Source organism: Syngnathoides biaculeatus, chromosome 9 (assembly GCF_019802595.1).
Source record: "Syngnathoides biaculeatus isolate LvHL_M chromosome 9, ASM1980259v1, whole genome shotgun sequence".
NCBI classification, from domain to species: Eukaryota; Metazoa; Chordata; class Actinopteri; order Syngnathiformes; family Syngnathidae; genus Syngnathoides; species Syngnathoides biaculeatus.
In genome coordinates this window covers 21,527,320-21,547,539 of record NC_084648.1, presented here as the reverse complement: position 1 = coordinate 21,547,539, position 20,220 = coordinate 21,527,320, and the positions used below count along the sequence as shown (strand labels likewise).

The window sequence follows — 20,220 nt, the reverse complement described above, 5'->3', positions numbered from 1 at the left end:
GCGCCATCCCAGTGAAACCGGAAGCAAGCGAAACTCAGGTGCAAGAAAGGACGGAAGCGAGTGTGGATGGCGGAAAAGTGAGAGGTGCTTTTGCAAAAATCAGCGAGCACTGACATTGTGTGAGCCCTCTCGCGCCCACAGTAATGATTCGACCTCTCTTCAGTTTGGACCTAGTCCGACAGCGACCTGACCCCGACGCCATCCATCAGCTCTTGGAGCTCTTGGAGCTCTTGGAGCTCTTGGAGCCGAGGGCTTGCCGGAAGTAGCCGCTGTCTAGTTCCGCTCGCTTGTCTCGCGTCCGCGTCGCCGATGTGATGCTGAGGACGAGGCGGCGACGGCATCTGGCGCCGGCTGCTTTCCTCCGGGCCGGGCTGAGCCGGTGACGGCCCTCGCCATGGTGGACTTGGGTCCGGGCGGTTCGCGGGGCGACGGCGGCGGCAAGAAGGCGTCCAAAAAGGCCCGAGCGAGGAGAAGCAGACGAGGTCGCCGTCGTCGGAATAAAAACAACAACAACAACAATGAAAGAGCGCCAGCATTTCTCCCACCTGAGGTAGCTGCTTCCGATTAGCCGATAACAACAAACTCTGTCTTCTTGTTTTTGTTTTTTTTTTTTTTTTTTTTAAAGAGCAGTTTGTCAAACATAACAACGAACATTCCAGCAATGTGAAAATTTATATGCAAGTCGAGCCGAGATGGGCCCGCGAACTTGAGAGGAATTCCGACTCAGTTGCCGGGGTAACCGAGCTCAGTACCGGAACGAGCACGCGTCCAAAAGCATAACAAAAAACGAAGACGCCCCGAGTTCCGGGCCGGGCCTGTACTTCGGCGGTCCGCCACTCGCCGCGACTCCAGAGACCAGATGAGATGCCGGCAAGAACATTAGCCGCCTATCCTCACAAGGGTCGCCGGACTGCTGGAGCCCGTCCCAGCTGTCAACGAGCAGGAGGCAGGGTACACCCTGAACCGGTCGCCAGCCAATCACAGAGCACATCGAGACAGACAACAGTCGCACTCACAATCGCACCGAGAGTGTCCGATGAATGTTGCATGTTTTGGGGATGTGGGAGGAAGCCGAACGCCCGGAGAAAAGCCAAGCGGGCACGGGGAGAACGTGCAAACTCCGGTCCTCAGAACTGCCAGGCCAGCGCTTTATATCTCTGTTTTTCAGTCCGTTTAAGCGTGACGTAACTGAATCGGACCGTCGTGTTTTCAGGCTGAAGAAGGAAACGTGGAATACAAGGTAACGTCCCGATGGTCTCCGCCGGGGCCCGGCGGGTCTTGCTGGCGCTCACGTGACGCGCGTGCGCCCCCTAGCTGAAGCTGGTGAACCCCAGCCAGTACCGCTTCGAGCACCTGGCCACGCAGCTCAAGTGGCGCCTGCAGGAGGGCCGCGGCGAGGCCGTCTACCAGATCGGCGTGGAGGACAACGGGCTGCCGGTGGGCCTGAGCCGCGCCGACATGGCCGCCTCCGTGGGGACCCTGCGCAAGATGGCCGACAAGTACGTGACCGTCGGGCTCTCGGCGCTACGCGCGACACTGATTGGATTGGATTTGATTTGATTTTTCCAGTCAACTATCGTGCGCAAAAAGAAGAAAAGTTTAAAGGCGGAAAAATTGGGGCCGTTCGTTATGCCGGAATACGAATGAAAGGCATCCGAATGCCGGAGATGGCGCGACCGAACCTCACGAAACGAGACTTTTGCGCACGGGCTGGCTGATGTGAAACTTCGCCGGCACACAGAAATCCATTTTTTGAGTGGTCCGGGAGTAGAGGAGGAGCCGAGGATTCCGAACGGAGCTCCCGAAGCGCCGCCCGGAATCCTCGGCGGGGACGTTGATTCGGGAACCCAACCAACCCAACGCAGCACGTGCGCGGTTCCGCCCCGTCAGGGTGGGCGCCGACATCGCGCTGCTCCGGGAGAGGCGGGTGGACTCGGACGCCGGAGGAGGCGGGCGCAGGATCGCCGAGGTCCTGGTGCGCAAGGTGCCCGACGACCAGCAGGTGAGCAAACGCCCCGAACCTCTCCCGGCGCTTTCCCTCAGAAGCGACGTGCTCGCCGCCCGCAGTTCCTGGACCTGCGCGTGGCCGTGCTCGGCAACGTGGACTCGGGCAAGTCCACGCTGCTGGGCGTGCTGACGCAGGGCGAGCTGGACAACGGGCGGGGCCGAGCGCGCCTCAACCTCTTCAGGCACCTCCACGAGATCCAGACGGGACGCACGTCCAGCATCAGCTTCGAGATCCTGGGCTTCGACAGCAGAGGAGAAGTGAGCCGCGTCGGGCTTCGGCGCCGGCGCCGAAGCCCGACGCGGCGGGTGACTCCTGACGTGCGCCCGACAGGTGGTCAACTACAGCGAGTCCCGCAGCGCCGAGGAGATCTGCGAGACCTCCTCCAAGATGATCACCTTCATCGACCTGGCGGGACACCACAAGTACCTGAAGACCACCGTCTTCGGACTCACCAGCTACTGCCCGGACTTCGCCATGCTGGTGGTCAGCGCCAACACCGGCGTGGGTCAGGCCCTCCTCTTTACCAACGCTAGGCCCCGCCCCTCAATTAGCTCCAATCGTTAGATGGCGGCGAACCGGGTCAGGGTAGATTTGCGTTTTTTTTTTTTTTTTTTTTTTTGCTATTATTCGTGATTAAAAAAAAAAAAAAAACCTAGTTTAACTTTCTCATCTCATATTTGATTTTTTTTTTTTTTTTTCATTCTGTTATTTAGAGTTTTGATAGGATTTATTATGGCTTCACCGTGACTTGACTTGTGCTGGCATTTTAATTATAAAGTCAAAAGATGATGGAACGAACTGAGGAACGAAGGCCAGAATTGAGGTTAGCAGGAATCACGAAGAGAGCAAAATCTGATCCGTCGCTCTTCAAAGTTCTCGAGTAGACCCGCAACACCCAAAGCCAATCCGCACAGGTCGCCGTTTCGCTTTTGATGACTCCGGCGGGACGGGACTCGAGAACCCGGCTTGACTTTGTGCTCCGTCCCCGGGTCTGTGCAGCCGGAACCACCAGGGAGCACCTGGGCCTGGCCATGGCGCTGAAAGTTCCCATCTTCATCGCGGTCAGCAAAGTGGACGTCTGTTCCCGGGTGGGCGTGGAGCGAACGCTCAGACAGCTGGAGAGACTCCTCAAGCAGCCGGGATGCAACAAGGTTCCGCTCGTGGTCCACACGCCCGACGACGCCGTCGCCGCCGCTCAGCAGTTCGCCCCCGCGGCGTGGTAACGCCCACACACGCACGACGCCACCGGATCAATTTCGATGATTTGAATTGGGGCGGGGCGTAGGAGGAGGGGTTTATACGTCCCGACGACGCAACCCAAAGAATCCAAATCGAATCGATACTAAACCGAAGGGACTCGGACCGTCCGTCACCCGAGCCGCCGATCCTCACGAGGGTCGCGGGAGTGCCGGCGCCGATCCCGGCCGTCTTCGGGCGGGAGGCGAAATCAAAATGGAATCGAATCGCAACCCATCCAAATGGAAGCGTACGCGAATCGAAAGAAAATCAAACCATTTGCGTCTTGAGCGCGACATCGGCACGACACGCCGCGCGTGCGGCTGACCGGACTGCGTGTGTGTGCCTAGTGTGACGCCCATCTTCACACTGTCCAGCGTGTCGGGAAAAGGTCTGGACCTCCTCAAGGTCTTCTTGAATATTCTTCCACCCCTCAGCAACAGCAAAGAGCAGGAAGAACTCATGCAGCAGCTCACCGAGTTCCAGGTACACGCGTGCACAAAGCAAGATCGAGAAATATTGCCTGCGACTACAATATTTGTATGCGTTTCAACACCGTAGCAGACTTTTGCTGCGTTGGTCCGTCGGCGCTAAATAAATTCTTTGAGAAACGCATCAGTGGAGGCTAATCGCTAGCCATAGCGTTGCGCCGGCAGCAGGCCAAGTTGTTTGAAATACCAACGCGTCATTGTCTTTGTTTTCTTGTCGGATTTGCGAGCGATGCTGATGTGCGCGTGTGTCGTGTGCAGGTAGACGAGATCTACTCCGTTCCTGACGTTGGCACCGTGGTGGGCGGGACTCTGTACAGGTGAGAGTTATTGTACCGAGTTGGATGTGGGAGTCTTTTTGTGCACGTGTGCATCTATGCGAGTACGTGTTAGGGCTGCACAATATTTTGTGTGAGAGTAGTCAGGTCGCAGGCTCCTCTGCGATGTTGGTGTACTGCGGTGTGCAGTGAATCAAGTGTAGTATGAAAAGTGACCAGCAGAGGGACCTGTTTGGATACGTTCATAGAAAGAAGGAACCAAACTAGGCGTGCTTGTGCAGAAGGTGCGTTTGAGGACACTGAGTCAAAGCGGAGTGAACGTGTTCTAGCTGTAAAAAAAAAAAAAAAAAAAAAAAATGCTTCGACGCGCAACACCGTACCCTGTTGCTTGTGTCGGACTGACACTCCGTTGTGTTTTTGTGCACGGGTTGTCAGCGGGGTGTGCCGCGAGGGCGAGCGCCTGGCGGTGGGCCCCACGGAGGCGGGCGGCTTCCTGCGCGTGAAGGTTCTGTCCATCCAGCGGAACCGCGCCACCTGCAGGCTGCTGAGGGCGGGGCAGGCGGCCACGCTGGCCCTGGGCAACCTGGACCGGACGCTGCTGCGCAAGGTCAGCCGCCGCGGGAGGGGCGAGCGATGGCGTCGGTGATGCCGCGTGGGTGTCCAAAGGTTTTTGTGCAAAGAGGAAGGTCGGGAGGCCAACGTTGAACCAAACCAAGGTGGCGGTTTTTGTCGGCCCTCTTGGTGACTCCTCAACTACTTCTGTGTGATGTCAGTCGGTGGACCGGCGCGCAATATTGGGAGCCGGTCTGGCCTTCCGGCGCTAATTCCGCCGACTTCATCAAGTGCAATTGTCTTGTCGTAACTGCGCTCAAAGCGACTTCTCTTGTCCTCCGGACCCTTCGGACGGGAAGATATCGAGACCGGGAAAATTTGCCTTGGGTTGTGGACCACAAACCGAAGGCTGGCGGGCTGTGGTTTGGACGTCCGTGTTAAAGGTGACGTGGCGCGGATGTGCTCAGGGTATGGTGATGGTGAGCCCCAAGATGAAGCCCAGCGTCTGCCGCCACTTCGAGGCGGCCATCGTTCTCCTTTTCCACGCCGGAACGTTCCGCCGAGGCTCGCAGGTGACGGCGCACGTGGGCAACGTCAGGCAGACGGCGGTCGTGCAAAGCGTGCACGGGAAGGTACGTCCGCCGGCGTGCCGACGTTTGCGCACGTGACACCCGGTCGCCTCTCTCCCGGCAGGACGAGCTGAGGACGGGGGAGCGAGCCGTGGTGGCGTTTCGCTTCCTCAAACATCCCGAGTATCTTCGGACCGGCGCCAAACTCCTCTTCCGAGAGGGAGTCACCAAGGGCATAGGACACGTCACCTGTGTCCTGACCGCAGAACACAACCAGAACCACTAGAATCAGAAGCGCGGGACCGCAACCCAAACCGTCAGAATCCAGTCAAATAAAACTCAACAACTGCAGCCGTAGGCATCGGAAGCAACCACCAGAACCGCTACAACCGACACCGCCAAAGTCACCCAAATTAGTACTACAACTGCTGGAATCACAAGAAAAGAAAAAAAAAAAAAAAAAAGAAACCAATACAACTACCGACCCACCAGAACATGAGCAATCAGAACCAGGAAACTCAAACCACAAGCACACGCGCTGAAAAGGCCAGAAGCAGTTGACCAAAACCTGAACCAGAACAAGTCAAATCTGACCTCACGTGGGGTGTGTGTGTGTGTGTGTGTGTGTGTGTGTGTGTGGTGCCGCCCCCCCCCCCCCGCCAGTCCTTCATCTCGTCCACTAATCTTGCGCTGATGCGGATTAACCCCGAGCGGGTCTCCTTTAAGAAGATTTGGAGTCAACGTGGTGGGGACCGGACGCACTTTATGACCCGGTGGCGGCAGTCGCGTTGACTGGTCGCCGTCAAATAAAATCTGTGAATGGATTGTTGCTTGGGAAGTCCAAAAGGAGAATATTGAATGTATTCCTACGTGAAATATGAAATGAAATGTTTGTTGTCAAGCATGACTTTGAAATCAATGTAGTGTAGTAGCCTAACCTAGCATGCTAGAAAAGCTCACTTGTAGTTTTGTAAATGATTTCATTCAAAAATGTTTTGTGTTTGTGTTTACCAGAAACGGTGTCAATAAATCCTAAAAATGATAAGCAAGTGTCCAAATGTTTTATTGTGTTTGACGCCAACATTGTTCATTTATTTGAGTGGATCTTGGCGGTCCTGCGGAGTCCACCTCAGCTACGCCAGACTTCTGTGTCGGGGACGGATCCTTGGATAGAGCTGACGGGAAAAGATGAGGCAAAGCGGAGTGAGCGCACGGCTGAACAGAACCCTCTTGACTTGCTGATCCAAATCGTCGCGTGGCCGAGCTCATAACTCAGTTTCCTCTGACATGAAAACCATTTTCAAGCGACTTGAAACCCTTCCAGCGCCCCGACTGTCACGACTCAGAAAAGTGCTAAGTCAAGGCAGCGTTTCTACCGCATTGCAAGTTACTGACCCCGAGCAGGTTTCTGGGTACGAATCCCCGGCGATCGCCGCAGCACGCCCACCACCACCCGCCGTCGGCCTGCTCGTCTTGCCGCAGCACCGTCAAGCAGTCGCCCGTCTTGAAGGACAGCTCGTCCTCGCTCTGAGCCTCGTAGTCCCAAAGGCCGTAGACCGTGCCCCGGTTCGTGACTCCCATCTTCTCTTGGACGCCTGCGCGCAAACGGGCAAGGGGCGGGGCCGCGTCATCGTGCTCTCGTTCCCAATTCACCAAAATCATTTCGTAAGAAGCTTCTTGGATCATGACGCAAATCAGCCCTTCCGTCATTTGTCCAATCGTTCATCCCTGGTGATCTGTTCAAATTGCAAAACATTCACTCACTCACTCACTCACTCACTCACTCACTCGGCCGTTCCCTGACAACCTCCTTCGATGGTGAGGCCACCGACTCGTTCATTCTCGAGTTGCCGCTCAGATCTTCATTCATTCATTCATTCGCTCGCTCGCTCGCTCGTCACGACCAGCCGATTGGCGAGCACCTCCTCGTACGCATTCCTTCTCTCGCTCTGACTTTATGCATTTGGCGTCGCGCTTGCTGACCGTAGAGGAAGTGCGAGCACTGAGCGTATCCGTCGTCCATCTCCTCGCATTTGTCGGCCGCCGTCCGCTCGTCGCTGTGCGTCACGGCCAGGACGGCGGCGCCGCTCTCCACCAGGAACTTGCAGGCGTCCACGTTGTTGCAGGAGGCGGCGCAGTGCAGCGGCGTCCTGGGGGGCACCGCGACATCCGTCATCAAACAAAGGCCCTAACCCGCCCGTTATGCCCGTGCAGAAAAAAAAAACATTCTCTTGTCTTTCTGGGCTTCGAAGGAACAAGAATCGCAAAAATCCGACCGTCATTTTTTTTTCTAAACTCCACAAACGTATTTTCAGGGTTGCTCCCAAAAGCCTCCCACAAAATGGACGGCGAGATCCGTTTCCCCTTTGTACTGCCTTAGGCGCGACCCCCGGCGATCAGTCATAAAATAGTGAGCACTTGCGGGCAGACGTTTCCGGGAGATTTGCTGAAACCGTCGCGGGATATCCAGGCGGTTGGGAATAACGAACAATTCAGGACGCAGTCGTCTCCTTCAGAATCAGTGACTCTTACCCGACTCTCTGGTCTCGACGAAGGAATCTTTTTTAGTAACCACTAAATCCGAATCTCCCGTATCGTGATTAGGAAGTCCGCCTTGCCCGGCGAACCATCAGAAGGAGGAGCTTTACCATCCGTCGCTGTCGGCGGCGTTGACGTCAACGCCGAAGTGGATCAGGAAGCGTACGACGTCGGCATGGCCGGCGCAGACGGCGTTGTGCAGGGCCGTGATGCCTTCATCGTTGGCCCCGCTGGGATCGTCCACCTGGAGAAAGACAAAAAAACCGAGGAGGTCAAAATCTCTGTCGTCCTCGATGACTCCAAAGGCGTCGCGGGCTCACTTCGTAAACGACCCTCTGGACTAGGTCGTACTCGCCCTCCAGGGAGGCGTCCAGCAAGACGGCCAAGGGGTTGAACTTGACCCGCACGATCCGATCCGCCGGAACTGAGGTCGACGTGCGGAGGATAGACTTCTTTCGCTGGAGGAAGTCAGAATTCAACAGACTGAGCTCGACGTCGGTGAGCAGAAAGGGAAAACGTGGACTCTGGCACCTTTGTTCATTCACTCATCCATCTATCCCTCTTCAACAGTCTCGCATTCATTCATTTGTTAAACCACTTCATCCATCCATCTTCCGCTTACCCGGGCTCGTGTCACGGGGGCAGCAGAGATGCCGCAACTCCCCCGACTCCCCTTTCCCCCAGCCCTAACTTCCTTCCCTCCCTCCCTCCCTCCCTCTCGGGCCAGCTGTAAGATGCCGGGGGAACGTGCCCGGAACACCTCACCGGGGAGACGTCCAGGGTGCGTCACAACCGGATGCTCGAGGCAACTCATCGGGCTCTTCTCGACGCGGAGGACCAACAGCCCGACTCGGCCCGACTTCTGTCATGTTCAGTGGAACCTCCTCATTTTCATTCATTCGTGACAACCTTATCAGATGTATTAATTCAATAAAGTCACTCATTTTCACAAAGACCTCTCCGGATTCATTCATTCATTCATTCATGAGAACCTCACAAGAAGAAGAAGAAAGAATCAGTGTCACCTGAGGGGGCCTCAGGTTGAGGGCAGCGTCCCCTCGCGCGGGGTAAGGGGGAGGCGGGTAGGGCGGGAACTCCTCCGCTGTGACTGAGCGCACGGCTTCCTCCTTGACATCTCGATTAGTTGCTGGGTTGCGGCGGGAGGCGGAGATCGGGTTAGGGGAGCGTGGGGGCGCGGAGGGCGGCGTCCCGGGTGAACGCTTCGGATCCGCTCCCTCACTCGTGTCGGATGTCCCAAAGTGCTCCGAGACCGGGTCTTGGGTGTCCACGGGGACAGTCTCAGCGGTCTCCATGAGGATTGTCTCCATGGCAGCCAGGGTGGTCTTCTGGAAAAGAAGCTTCTGGATATTGGATCCAGCAGGGCCTTCGGCCTCCGCGACGGAGCCGCGTTTCTTCAGGGGCCGCGGGGCACGCTGGCGGCGCCGCGTGGCTTCCGGGTCGGCGTCGCTGGGGTTCCTGTGGGTGTTCATCGGGAAGGGGAGAAGCTTGGTGGGGCTCAGGGGCCGAGGACTGTCTCGCTCCGTGGCAGGCTCCGCCCCAGAAGCGTTGCATCTGTCCCAGCGACTGGCATCAACCTCACCGCTCTTGGAAGATCCAGAGGTGATGGCACAACTGTCGGACTGCTGCCCCCCGCTGCCCTGGAGGGCTGGTTTCCCATACACTGAGGAACAAGTAAGACAAGTGATTAATATGCAAGTTGGGGGATCAACATCGATCAACGTCACACTCTTTTGGCTTTGAATCAAGTAGCTGGAGAATTCCCCTCGCATGCGAGGTCAAGGGTCATCCTTAACCTGCCCTGAGCACAGTGCAGCTCATTTTATATTTCTTATAAGTTGATTTGCTGTCTGAGCTGTCGCTGCAAAATGTACAGGTAGCATTACGGACCCGATGTGGTGTCTGAGGCCGGCTTACAGGCGGCTTCGACAGCCTTTCAGAGCAGTTTTTTTTTTGGGGGGGGGGGCACAGGGCGGCTTTTGCGTCCGTCCGGCCAGTCAGTCAGTACATCCGCCTCACCGGCCGGGTTCACAGCTAACAGTGCTTTCCACTTCCATCTCTCAAGGACTGCAGCACTTAATCCGATCTGTCTTTGTTGGCCAAGATGTTCCAGACAAAGTCTTCCTTTGGCATCACCACCTTCTACCCGAGGAAGGAGACGGGCCTGATAAACTACAACCTTGGAACGAAACTAGACCTGGCACTGAACGACACCTTTTTCCTGAATACTGGATGCAAGAAACCCACCAACACAAAAGACCTCCTTGCCAGATCAGGTGGGAAGTCACAGCAGATGCCAAAATCTCCTTGAGAACGTAACCGCTCAAATCAAGAAGAAGATTTGGGATTCAGGTCCGACCCAGAACAACATCCTGTAACTAAATCAAACTCCAGCCCAGCGAGCCCCAACGTCGAAAACCTCTTGTAAAGGTCGACACAGTCCGACATAATATCATACATTTGAGGAGATGACAAGGAGAAGCTTGGAAGCCAAACAAGCACGGTCAGGAGGTATTATTCTGCAATCACCTCGCATCTGACACCGTGGAAGCGTGTTGGACTGGTAGCTCTTTCCCAGCGTGTACATGGAGTAGATGGACGCCGCCGCCACCGTCTGAGGCTTCTGCAGCACTGGGGCCGGGGCCAGGGCCAGGGCCACGGGGTCCGGGGGCTCCGGGGGATTCGGGGCTTCCAGAGGCTCGGGGGTGTAGGGTCGCACGGCGGCGGCTGGGGGCCTCTCCTGCTTGTGCGGCAGCGGGAGGGTGTAACTGTGAAGAGCACCCGCTGATGCCCGCATCTCGACAGGGAAGGTTCCAGTGCAGGAGGCTTTGCAATTCGTCACCGATACCTAAGAGAGAAAGGACACGAGTGGAAGTTGAAATGGTTCACAGTGAGGATGGCACACGTTTGAGTCCGCTGGAACCTTCTGCTCTCCGAGCAGTTTTTCTGTCGTGTGATTGGTGCGTGCGGGAACAGGGGACAGGCCATTGGAACTCCTGAAGGCGTCGGACTCTGCAGACAGAACGTCGTCAAGGCTCGAGTTCTTCAATCTCAGATGGAACCATTGTTGTTCCTCTCGTTGACCTGAAGTGTAGCGACGCAGTTTGGTCACGCGGGGCAGCGTGGACGTGTGGGCGGCTCCTCCGTTAGAGCCGGTTGGGTTGACGACTGCTCAGAACACAAAAACACATCTGGTCGGTTAGTGGAAGGATCACATGGCGCCTTCAGTGAACCCTCACCAAAGCGTACCTTTGTTGTGGAGCGGTAGGGCGGCGGTGCCGTTCGGGTAGGTGGACTTCAGCGGAACCGCTCGACCCTGGCAGGGTGACCGGATGTATGGACCCACCGCTGCTACCTTGGATGTGGCATGCTGAAGGGTTTGGCTGTCCAAAGGCACCTGCAGGGGGAACCGACGCGAGGACATGTTTCAGCTTCTGGATGCATTAGCATTAGCATTTCATGAAGCTATCATTGTCCTAGCATGCGTGTAGCGCCAGAACGGCCATGGCGTAGCGTTAGCATTGACATAGAAACAACGATTAGCATAGCGTAGAGATAACAGAATGATGTACATCCAGGATGAGCATAGCACAGCATATAAACAGCTAGTGTTAGCATCGTATTAACACGAGTTATTTAGCTTTAGCTACTTTTTATTGTTTCAGTGCTATCTACGAGCATAAGATAGTATCAGCACAAGGTTAGCTTCACTCACAGGTGTGTTCTCCTTATGCTCCAGCCCGGCCTTCTTCTTGCAAAGGCGCAGACGCAGCTCGGCCACCCGTCGCTCCACGGTCGCCACCTCCTGGTTCTTCCTGCTCAGCGCGTCTTTCTGCCGCTGCAAGCGCGAATTGTGCTCCTGGCTCAGTCGATTCCTCACCTGGGGGGGGGCAGGAAACGCCTTAGCACGTTTGTTAGTGTCAGCATCTTTTTCGCCGGCCTCACCTGCAGCTCTCCGCGCAGCCGCTCCAGCTCGGCGGCCGAGGAGGAAGACGAGCCTCCGGCCGCCGTCCCGTCGCTCCCGAGCGCCTCCAGCTGCTTGCTCAGCTCCTCCGCGTGGGCCGCGCCCGCCAGGAGCTCCGTCTGCTTCCGCTGGAACAGGACGCTCGCGTGCTCCACTTCCGACGCTGAGAAGCACAGGCGCCCTCAAGCGCGATCTGCTGGGCGGCCTCGCGGCAGGCCCGCTCGCTCGCTCGCTCGCTCGCTCACCCAACTTTCTGTTACTGATGCGTTTGAGCTCCACTTGGCCCCTGAGGGCCCGCACACGCCGCAGTTTGGCCTCCTGCTTGCTGGCGTTGTCCCGAAGACGTTGTACGTGCTCCTCCTCAAACGTCTCCCAACGGTCCTCGTGCCTCAAACGCCACAGATGCTGCTCCTGGAAGAAGGCGACGTCATCGGCGAGATCACACGGTCGTCACGGCGAGGTCACGTCATCCTACCTTGGAGGCCAGCAGATGTTGCTTGACTTCGATGTGTAGCTGCTGTCGGGCCACCAAATCTTTTAGCTCGCTCAGCGCTGTGTCTCGATGAGACGCTAACACCTGAATGCGCATCCGCAAACGTTCAGCGTGCTAACAGGTGGACCCTGAGCTAGGCTAACGCTAGTCACCTCGTCATCCTCGCCGACGCCGAGACCTCTGCGCGTCGGACGGTCGGCTGGGCACAAACGCATCATAGCTTAGCATTATTAGCCGGGTTAGCGTCGGTTCCTAAATGAGCTTCAAAAAAAAAAAAAAAAACCCCCGACTCATGCTGCCTTAACCAAGACAACCTGATTGGACTTTGACTTTTGACTTTTTGGACATTTCTCGAATTGTATGTGCCATCTGACTCCTCCCTTTCCGGAACGTTGTCGTGTCGACACAGCTTCTCAACTTTTCAACTTGTAAAATATTCTAGTGCTTACACCACCCCGAGCGAGCCAAGTTGTAGATTCCTTGGTTGGCGAATTCTTCTTGAACCTCGTGTTTATCTTCTACTTAAGCCCGGAACATCGACTTGATTTGTGGAACCTTCGCTTTGACTTCCACAACCTTCCACTTGACTGCTCGTCTTCTTGAATCTCAGCTTCTCGAACCTTCTGTTTGACTTCCAGACCCTCCTCGCTCTGTCATTATGGTCAACATCTCGACAAGTCTGGTGTTCGTGTACTACGTATAGAACCTTCCGTGTAACTTGTAGAATGTTGCGTTTGGCTTTTTGATCCTTACATTCTGTACTCGACTTCTAAAACTGACAGAACCTTTTACGAGACCGCCTGCTCAACTATCAAAACCTTACACTCCACTTGTAGAACCTTCCATTTTGACCTCTGCTAGCTTGCCGGTGTCTACAGTCTTCCACCACGTTCTACCCGACCCCTAAAAACGCTCCCTGACTCTTGGCTACAAGTATCGACTTCACTTCTGTGACTTTGTTCTCAAACTCCAGAAACTTTTATTGGACTCGTCGTATCTTCTGTGCACTTGTTGGAAACTTCTTGAACCTTGTACTCGGCTGCTCGTCACCTTCCTAAACCTTCCTTTTGACTTCGACAACATTTGCGGAATTGTTTGTGCCCTCTGGAACTTTCCATTTGCCCTCCAGAGTTTGTGTTTGCGTGCGCGGTACCTGCGGGTGGCAGACGCCTGAGAAGGTAGGACACCTCCCCAGTGTGCTGCCCCCAACGCTGCAACACCTCCGTCATCTTCTCCTCTTCCCCGACGATGCGTTCTGATTGGTCCAAAGGCATCTTCGCGTCAGCTGACTGGGCGTGCGTGCGCGCGCGCGTGCGTGTGTGTGTACCATTTCCCCTCCATCTCTCGGTGAGGCAGCAGCGGTTCTCTCCCGGTTCCATACACAAGTGCAGAACGTCCCTGCAAAGCGTTTCCGGGGTGACGGGAACCTCGCAGCAGTTCTGCGGCCCGCCGCCCAGGAACACGCTCACGAACGTCTACGAAGAAAAAAAAAAAAAAAAAAAAACGTCAGGAAAAGCAAGGAATTCAGCAGAATCATCCGCCAGATCCCCACGCGCCAAACTCTCTCCACCTTCCTCTTGCTCCCCACTGACTTGTTTGACATCAAATGCCGGACGTGCAGCATGTGACACGGCGCCCGTGCGTGTCACCATCGCTGAGATGTCAGTCGTTTTTGACACGTGCGGTTCGGACTTCCGGAAAGATTTCGCAAGTTGATCGGCGTCAGTAGAAGATTGGAGAAGTTACGTGGAAGCTTCTAGAAGGCATTTTGAAGGGTCTGGAAATCAGGGACAAGGTTCTAGAAGTCATCTGCGATATTTTAGAAGTCGGGTCAAATTTTCTCCAGGTGGATGGTCGTTTGCAGTGAAGCGGGAAGGACAAACAGGAAGTAGCGGCGTCCTCCCTTCATCGGGGAAAACGGCTGTTCTGCTCGCCAGGACAACCGTGCGGCGTTCAAGGTCACGACGGCGAGGCTTGACAGCGTTCTGATGGGCGTGTCCACAAGTTTCCCCATGGCTGACGTTCAGACCATCTTCTCCTTTAATGAACAAAATAATCCTCGTGTGTGTGTGTGTGTGTGTTAATCCCGGCCGCCATATGGCAGCGGGCGCGGGCGCCGCCGCCATTCAGGAAGTGACCTGCGGTGAACAGCTGCCCCTTCTGTTACCATGGCAACAGGGAGCCATCATTATTTCCAGCGAAACCCCACCCCGTCGCAGCCTTTCAAATGATTCCTTTAAGGGTTTTTACACACGATAGGGTAAAAAAAAAAAAGGCGAGCTACGTCAGTGTAATACCGTCTTGTTCCACAACATGAAAGGCGGCACTGAGCTCTTGAAGACGTGCAGCCTTCTCTTTGCGTGTTGGAGCGGTTTGAAGGCTCACAATGACCGTTAGCCCATCTATGGCATTTGACATTATATGTTATGTTAAGCAGACTAATCCTTTTTAGGGGTTGGGGGGGGGGCTTTTGGGAGATGAACTTTTTTTGGAAGATGAAAGAGGAGGATTGCTGGTGCTGAAAAAATATGGTAAAAGTGCAGTGCGGGTGGGGGGGGGGGGGACCACCGGGTTAGACGTTGACCCTTCGGCACCCCGAGTGGAAAAAGAAAATTGGATGGACGGACGGAATGTTGTTGTTGTGACGGCGTCTCCCGCAGCGGGGGTCCCTCACCCAGCCCGGATTAAGATGCAATCACATGACACCCCCCCCCCCCCCACACACACACACACATCTTGTTGACCTGCACCGCAAACCAGCGAGCAACTTTCAACAGGATCTGCTTCCTGTCCTGGTCTAGCTGGGCAAAAACAGAAGGACATTCAAACCTTGTGTGCAACTTCTAGAACCTTTCCGGTGTCTCTGTGATTTACTTCCAGAACTTGCGGAGTTCTCGAACCTCCTGGAATCGACTCTACCTCTAGAATTGTACGAGCTTGTCATCAAGGACTCAGCCAAAAAGTCTAGAACCAACCCGCCGGACTTTGAGAATCTTCTCTATAATTCTCCCTGACTTCCGGGATATTCTAACTGAATTCTATAATGTTCTATTCTACTCAACTTCCAGAACCTAGTAGACTTCCAGAAGCTTTAGCTCAACTTGTGAACCGCTTTGTTCTCCGTCCGGCTTTTGGAGTCGTCTCCATCCAGAAGTTGTACCCGAATTCTACAGTCTAAGACTCGTAAACCTTTTTGAAACTGAGATCTACGACTAACGCTTATGAAATTGCTCTAACATTTGCTTCAGCGATCTTTAAATGGGGCGACTGCAGCTCACAGGGGTCGCCGGTTCGAGCAAGCCCAAACTTGGGCCCGGCCCGGGAGCAGTTGGCCGTTGGCGTACGAATGTGAACGCGAGACCTTCCAAAGAACTTTGGCCACTCGAACGCTTCAAGTCGAGTGCAGGAAATCACAACGTCATGTCGAAGGTCTCACAAATATTTTTTTTTGTCATACTGGATCGGCTCCACCTACGGGAGACAAATTCCTTGCTAGTAGTTGACAAGTAAAGAGCGTTCCGATCACTCGTGATTTTCTTGGCACTTTCATCCGGTGAGTAACGAGGCACACGAATGGAAGGATGGACGGCTGGGTGGGGGAACGATCCCAGGAAAGGGGGATGGGTCCCGAGACGGGACATTTATTCGGTAGAACCAACGCCGACCCTGCCAGTGAGAAAATCGGACGGTCGGAGGGAGGACGAATGAGGGAGGGATGGCTGAAGGTTGAGGGTTGAAGGGATGACAGACACGTGAAAGAATAAATGGATGAACGAAAGGAAGGGAAGATGGAAGAATGGATAGATGGATGGGAAAAGGAGAAGAACGGATGAAAGCGCGCGCGGGGGGCTGCAGGTGGTTGTCTCACCGGCCTCATGCTGTCCGCGCGACAGGAAGTTTCCGCTTCACTTCAGGAAGTCCTCGGCGAGGCTGCAAGAGCGACAATGACGAGCAGCCGGAGCGGCTCCGAGCCCGAGCCCGAGCCCGAGCCTGAGCCCGAGCCGGCTTCAAGTGGCACGCCCCTCGCTCGCTCGAGATTTTCAAAATAAGATGACGGGGCCGAGCTCTTCTCTGCTCGGCTTGCTTGACTCAATGTGCGCCGGCAGCCTTGCTTGTCGTCTTTCCACGTTGGACCTAGTGTTGGATTTTAACTCTAGTCGGTACCGGTACCGTATCCAGCCATGGCGGTTCAGTCAAAAAGCAGTGAGCCCAATTGGCACTTCCTTGTTGGCTACTTTTCCAAAGAATCTGCCCTTTTCCGCAACAACTGTCCATCGATCAACAGTTGGTCGCAAAAACTAGCCTTGACAATTTGACACGTTTTGAACTTTAACTTGTTAGTCATAAGAGGAGTGCTGAGCCAAAACTTACTTTAAAGGTCCAAAAAGGTGAGAATCTGCTGGCGCCCGATCAGGTGCCTCGCCGTTGTACATCCTGAGCCCGGACACCCGCTTTTTGAAAATGTTTGCAAAGCAAGAATTCAAGCGCTGCTCTTTGCTTCTGGCGGACATTCACAAAGGCCTCAATTCCAAAGGGCTTTGACATTTTTTTTTTTTTGTAAAGATAAATCTTGAAACAAGAAGTTTACATCCAGTGTGAAAACACACATTTCCCCTTATTTTTTTTTTTTTTTGTCTCACTGAAGTCAAATAGGACGACCCCCTCCGGTTTCAGGTCATTCGGCATCATCAAAATGAGTTTATGTTGTTAAATTTCACAACTTCCGGCTGACAACATGTTCCCGAATTTGAAGGCTTTGGTGTATAAAACGGAAGTGACGTAATTATTCCGCGTGGTCTCCTAGCAACCAAGGAGAAGCGCATGCCACACGACGGCCTTAGGAAAAAAAATTCTGGGGATTTTTGGGATGTTCGGAGTTTGTTTGTTTGTTTGTTTGTTTGGTTTTTTTTACGATAGCGACTTGTAAATGCTTACAATTATTTATGTGGTTAGCTCCGCGTGAAGTTCAACTGACATTCTTTTGAGCGAGCTTTATTCTGAAGGCGGAAGGGGCAGGAGAACGTGGCGTCATCGTCCACGCCTTGTAGGAAGCTGATAGAGGCTAATGCTAACGCTAACGCGTCCGCATGTTGACCAATTTGACCATTTCATCCTCCTTTCAACTTTGGAAGTGATTTAAAGCGACGGAAGACAACCGGAAGCGTCGGCGGACACTTTTGCGGTGCTCTAAACGCGACGAAACCAAAGTCCGTTGCGGATGTTCATCTTTTAAGTTTTGCCAGCCTCTCAGGTAACAACGTGTCACAATGTCTCGTATTCGGCCTTCGAGTCATTCATTTATTGAACATGTAACGTGGGCTTAGTGTCGGAACATGAAGAGAGCGCAACACACCAACGCGGTGTTGGTGGCAAGCAACAACAACAACGGCAGCAGCAGCGAGGAGGAGGACGAGGAGGCCGAGTCCGGAAAGGAGGAGGAAAGTCGGCCAGGTTCTGACGAGGAGGAGGCCGAGTCCGGAAAGGAGGAGGAAAGTCGGCCAGGATCTGACGAGGAGGAGGCCGAGTCCGGAAAGGAGGAGGAAAGTCGGCCAGGTTCTGATTCTGATTCTGATTCTGATGGGGGGGGTGCTGAAGACACACAGCAACATGAGGAAGGTTCTGATGACGATGAAACCGAGGAAGAGGAAGAGGAGCCAGGGTCAGCGGCGTGGACGGGAGATGACGTCAGAAAAGGTCAAGGGTGACTCGTGTGAGAGTGCTTGTTGAAGTTTTTTTTTTTTTTGGGGGGGGGGGGAGACGAACTTTTTTCATGCCCCCACTCTTAAAATGTTCAGATATGACCTGCAACCTAACCCTCGCATGCGGATATCAGATATTCTTTACATTATTTTAATCATCTGCTGGTGATTTCTGATGAATTGCATTTTTTAAACAAAAAGGTTTGAATTTCCATCCCTTTCTCAAAAAGTTGACAAAGATTTGATCCGGGTCGAAACATAACATCGGATGCAAGAGTGGAGTTTGTGAATGGAATATTTCCAAAAAGTACAAAAGTCCAAATAATATGAATGGACTTGAGGCGGCGATGATGATGACGATGAAGATGCGCGTCCACAGAGTTGTCCCACCTGCCGTTCGAGGACGTCCTGAAACTGCAGAGCCGCGTGGGCACCAAAGCGTACAAGCGGGTCGCTTACGGCGCCGCCGGCCGGCCGCCGAGCGCCGCCGCTCGCAAACGTCTCAACAAGAACAGGTGACGCGGCGACCGCTCGCTCGCTCGCTCCGGTCCTGACGGGTTTTTGTCCCTCCTCAGGCCAACGGAGGTCTCGGCCAAGAAACCGGTCCCGTTCCTTCGCCAGGTGGTCGCCGTTAAGAAGGCGGTGAGTCCAGAAGTGGGCGAGTGCGGCAGGAAATAGAAATGTCGATCTAATCCCCCCCCCACCTCGCAGACGCAGAGAGACCCCCGCTTCGACGACCTGTCAGGGGAGTACAAGGCGGCCATCTTTGAGAAAACCTACAAGTTCGTCCACGACATCAGACAGCGTGAGACGCAGGTACGGCCCGTCGTCATCGCCGGCGTCGGAAGCCTCCGTGACGGAACTTCTTTGGTGGCGTTCAGGAGCTCCGGCGGCAGCTGAAGAAAACCAAAGACAAAGACCGCAAAGAGAAGATCGGCTTCCTCCTCAAGAGGATGGTGAGCGTGCGCGAGCGAGCGAGCGAGCGGCGGCGATGCCGCAACTTGGCTTTTTTTTTTTTTTTTGCGGTTTCGGTTCCAAGAAGATTAGCAACGTTGTATTAGCTTCAAGAGTTTGGGGGGATTTTCTCCCGGCGTGTTGGAGCTCAAGCGTGGCCTCCTCCAACACGGCCCCGCACGGGTTGCGCTAATCACGAGCTCGACTGGCCCCGACAATCCTGATCTTGGGTCCGCAGGCGACCTTTGGCCAAATCAGAGCCAGGACCGCATTCACTCGGGGTCGGGGGGGTGGGGGGGGGGGTCGCCTGACTCGGGTGGGGGCGCCGTCGGTTCAGTTCCCACTCAGTGACGCTAACGGCCGTTTGTTTCGGTATGCGCCCGGGTTCTTTCGCCCAAAGTCAGCCGGGACGGGCTCCGCTGACCCTGATTGGGATAAGCGCTGTCGAGAATGAATGGGACGTCGCTTCACTTCATCGACATCGTGCAGATCCCCGACAAAACCGTCGCTCGGCCCGCTTTTGGGGTCAAAAGGTACGAAAGCGACGCAATTGGTTAACGAGCGATGTGATGTCATCCGTGCAGGCCAATCAGGAGCGAGCGCGCCAGAGTCAAGAGCAGCAACGGGCGAGAGAGCTTCAGCACAAGCGGGAGCAGAGAGAACGAGCCAATCGGGGAGCTCGGCCTTTCTTCCTCAAGAAAGGTACGTATTTTGCGGCCGGGGGGAGGGGGCACAAATCCTTGAGCGGCATTGAATGAAATGATTTCAAAATGTCGTCATACGCGCGGTTTGCGTGAGCAGTTGTTTCGGGGCGGAAAATGGCCGCATACCGTGTGAAAATAGTTGCGATGGGGGAGGTGGGAGGGGGTGTCATCTTGTCAAAGTCTCAAATTTGTCTGGATAATTTTGAAAATTGGCATTTTCAATAGAATAGATGTGTAATAGCTTTTTTGAAAGTTGTCTATTTTTTTTTTTTTTTGCCAAAAATGTCATTTGATCTTCCAATGAAAATTGTGATGTGGAAAATGAATTTCCCATTTTCAGGCGAGCAGAAGAAACTGCGTCTGGCGGCGAGATTCTCGGAGCTGAAGGAGAGCGGCAAGCTGGACGCCTTCCTCAGCAAGAAGAGGAAGAGGAACGCCGGCAAGGATCGCAGGAAGCTGCCGGGGCCGCCGCGGCGCGGGAAGCCCGCCGCGCAGTGACGTCGACGGACGCGAGGACGGCCTGCCGTGACATCGGAGTCTGGACCATTTTTCTTTTTGTGCTGCGTAATTTAGTGCTACTTTACTTTTTTTTTTGGGGGGGGGGGGGGAGGGGGTGATTTGAGGAATTCATGTTTGATTTTTTTTTTTGAACAGATCCAGAAGTAAAAAAAAAAAATGTGACCGTTGAACGTTTGCGTCCGCTAACAAATCTGTGAGTT

At 54.5% G+C, this 20,220-nt stretch overlaps 3 protein-coding genes across 8 annotated transcripts; 2 read left to right on the top strand and 1 right to left on the bottom strand.

The window, feature by feature from the left end:
- Positions 1–14: 14 nt before the first annotated feature.
- On the top strand, positions 15–5,625 carry LOC133506729 (GTP-binding protein 2-like). Of its 2 annotated transcripts, XM_061831144.1 has the most exons (13): positions 15–84; positions 164–550; positions 1,214–1,240; positions 1,315–1,499; positions 1,891–2,002; positions 2,068–2,265; positions 2,339–2,513; positions 3,008–3,227; positions 3,595–3,730; positions 3,994–4,052; positions 4,446–4,617; positions 5,030–5,194; positions 5,256–5,625. In XM_061831144.1, the coding sequence occupies exons 2-13, from the start codon at positions 395–397 to the stop codon at positions 5,415–5,417; spliced, it is 1,767 nt and encodes a 588-aa protein (XP_061687128.1). In that variant the 5' UTR covers positions 15–84; positions 164–394; the 3' UTR covers positions 5,418–5,625. The 2 variants fall into 2 exon arrangements, with proteins under 2 accessions (XP_061687128.1, XP_061687127.1); XM_061831143.1 differs by lacking the exons at positions 15–84; positions 164–550 and adding an exon at positions 615–1,140.
- Positions 5,626–5,766: 141 nt separating this feature from the next.
- Positions 5,767–16,844, bottom strand: LOC133506728 (apoptosis-stimulating of p53 protein 2-like). 4 transcript variants are annotated; one of them, XM_061831139.1, is made up of 19 exons: positions 16,516–16,844; positions 16,013–16,278; positions 13,472–13,619; positions 13,298–13,399; positions 12,297–12,343; positions 12,127–12,228; positions 11,897–12,062; positions 11,633–11,814; positions 11,403–11,567; positions 10,937–11,084; positions 10,772–10,855; positions 10,611–10,699; positions 10,217–10,535; positions 8,695–9,350; positions 7,990–8,127; positions 7,780–7,913; positions 7,115–7,281; positions 6,527–6,726; positions 5,767–6,306 (listed from the first exon to the last, which is right to left on the bottom strand). In XM_061831139.1, the coding sequence occupies exons 2-19, from the start codon at positions 16,019–16,021 to the stop codon at positions 6,265–6,267; spliced, it is 2,898 nt and encodes a 965-aa protein (XP_061687123.1). In that variant the 5' UTR covers positions 16,022–16,278; positions 16,516–16,844; the 3' UTR covers positions 5,767–6,264. The 4 variants fall into 4 exon arrangements, with proteins under 4 accessions (XP_061687123.1, XP_061687122.1, XP_061687125.1 ...); XM_061831138.1 differs by having other exon boundaries at positions 10,611–10,855; XM_061831141.1 differs by lacking the exon at positions 6,527–6,726 and having other exon boundaries at positions 10,611–10,855.
- Positions 16,845–17,180: 336 nt separating this feature from the next.
- On the top strand, positions 17,181–20,103 carry rrp36 (ribosomal RNA processing 36). Of its 2 annotated transcripts, XM_061831150.1 has the most exons (9): positions 17,181–17,395; positions 17,469–17,595; positions 17,647–17,838; positions 18,223–18,358; positions 18,419–18,485; positions 18,555–18,659; positions 18,725–18,799; positions 19,382–19,499; positions 19,842–20,103. In XM_061831150.1, exons 2-9 carry the CDS (start codon positions 17,478–17,480, stop codon positions 19,997–19,999), a joined length of 969 nt encoding a protein of 322 aa, XP_061687134.1. In that variant the 5' UTR covers positions 17,181–17,395; positions 17,469–17,477; the 3' UTR covers positions 20,000–20,103. The 2 variants fall into 2 exon arrangements, with proteins under 2 accessions (XP_061687134.1, XP_061687133.1); XM_061831149.1 differs by having other exon boundaries at positions 17,184–17,395; positions 17,469–17,838.
- Positions 20,104–20,220: the final 117 nt, after the last annotated feature.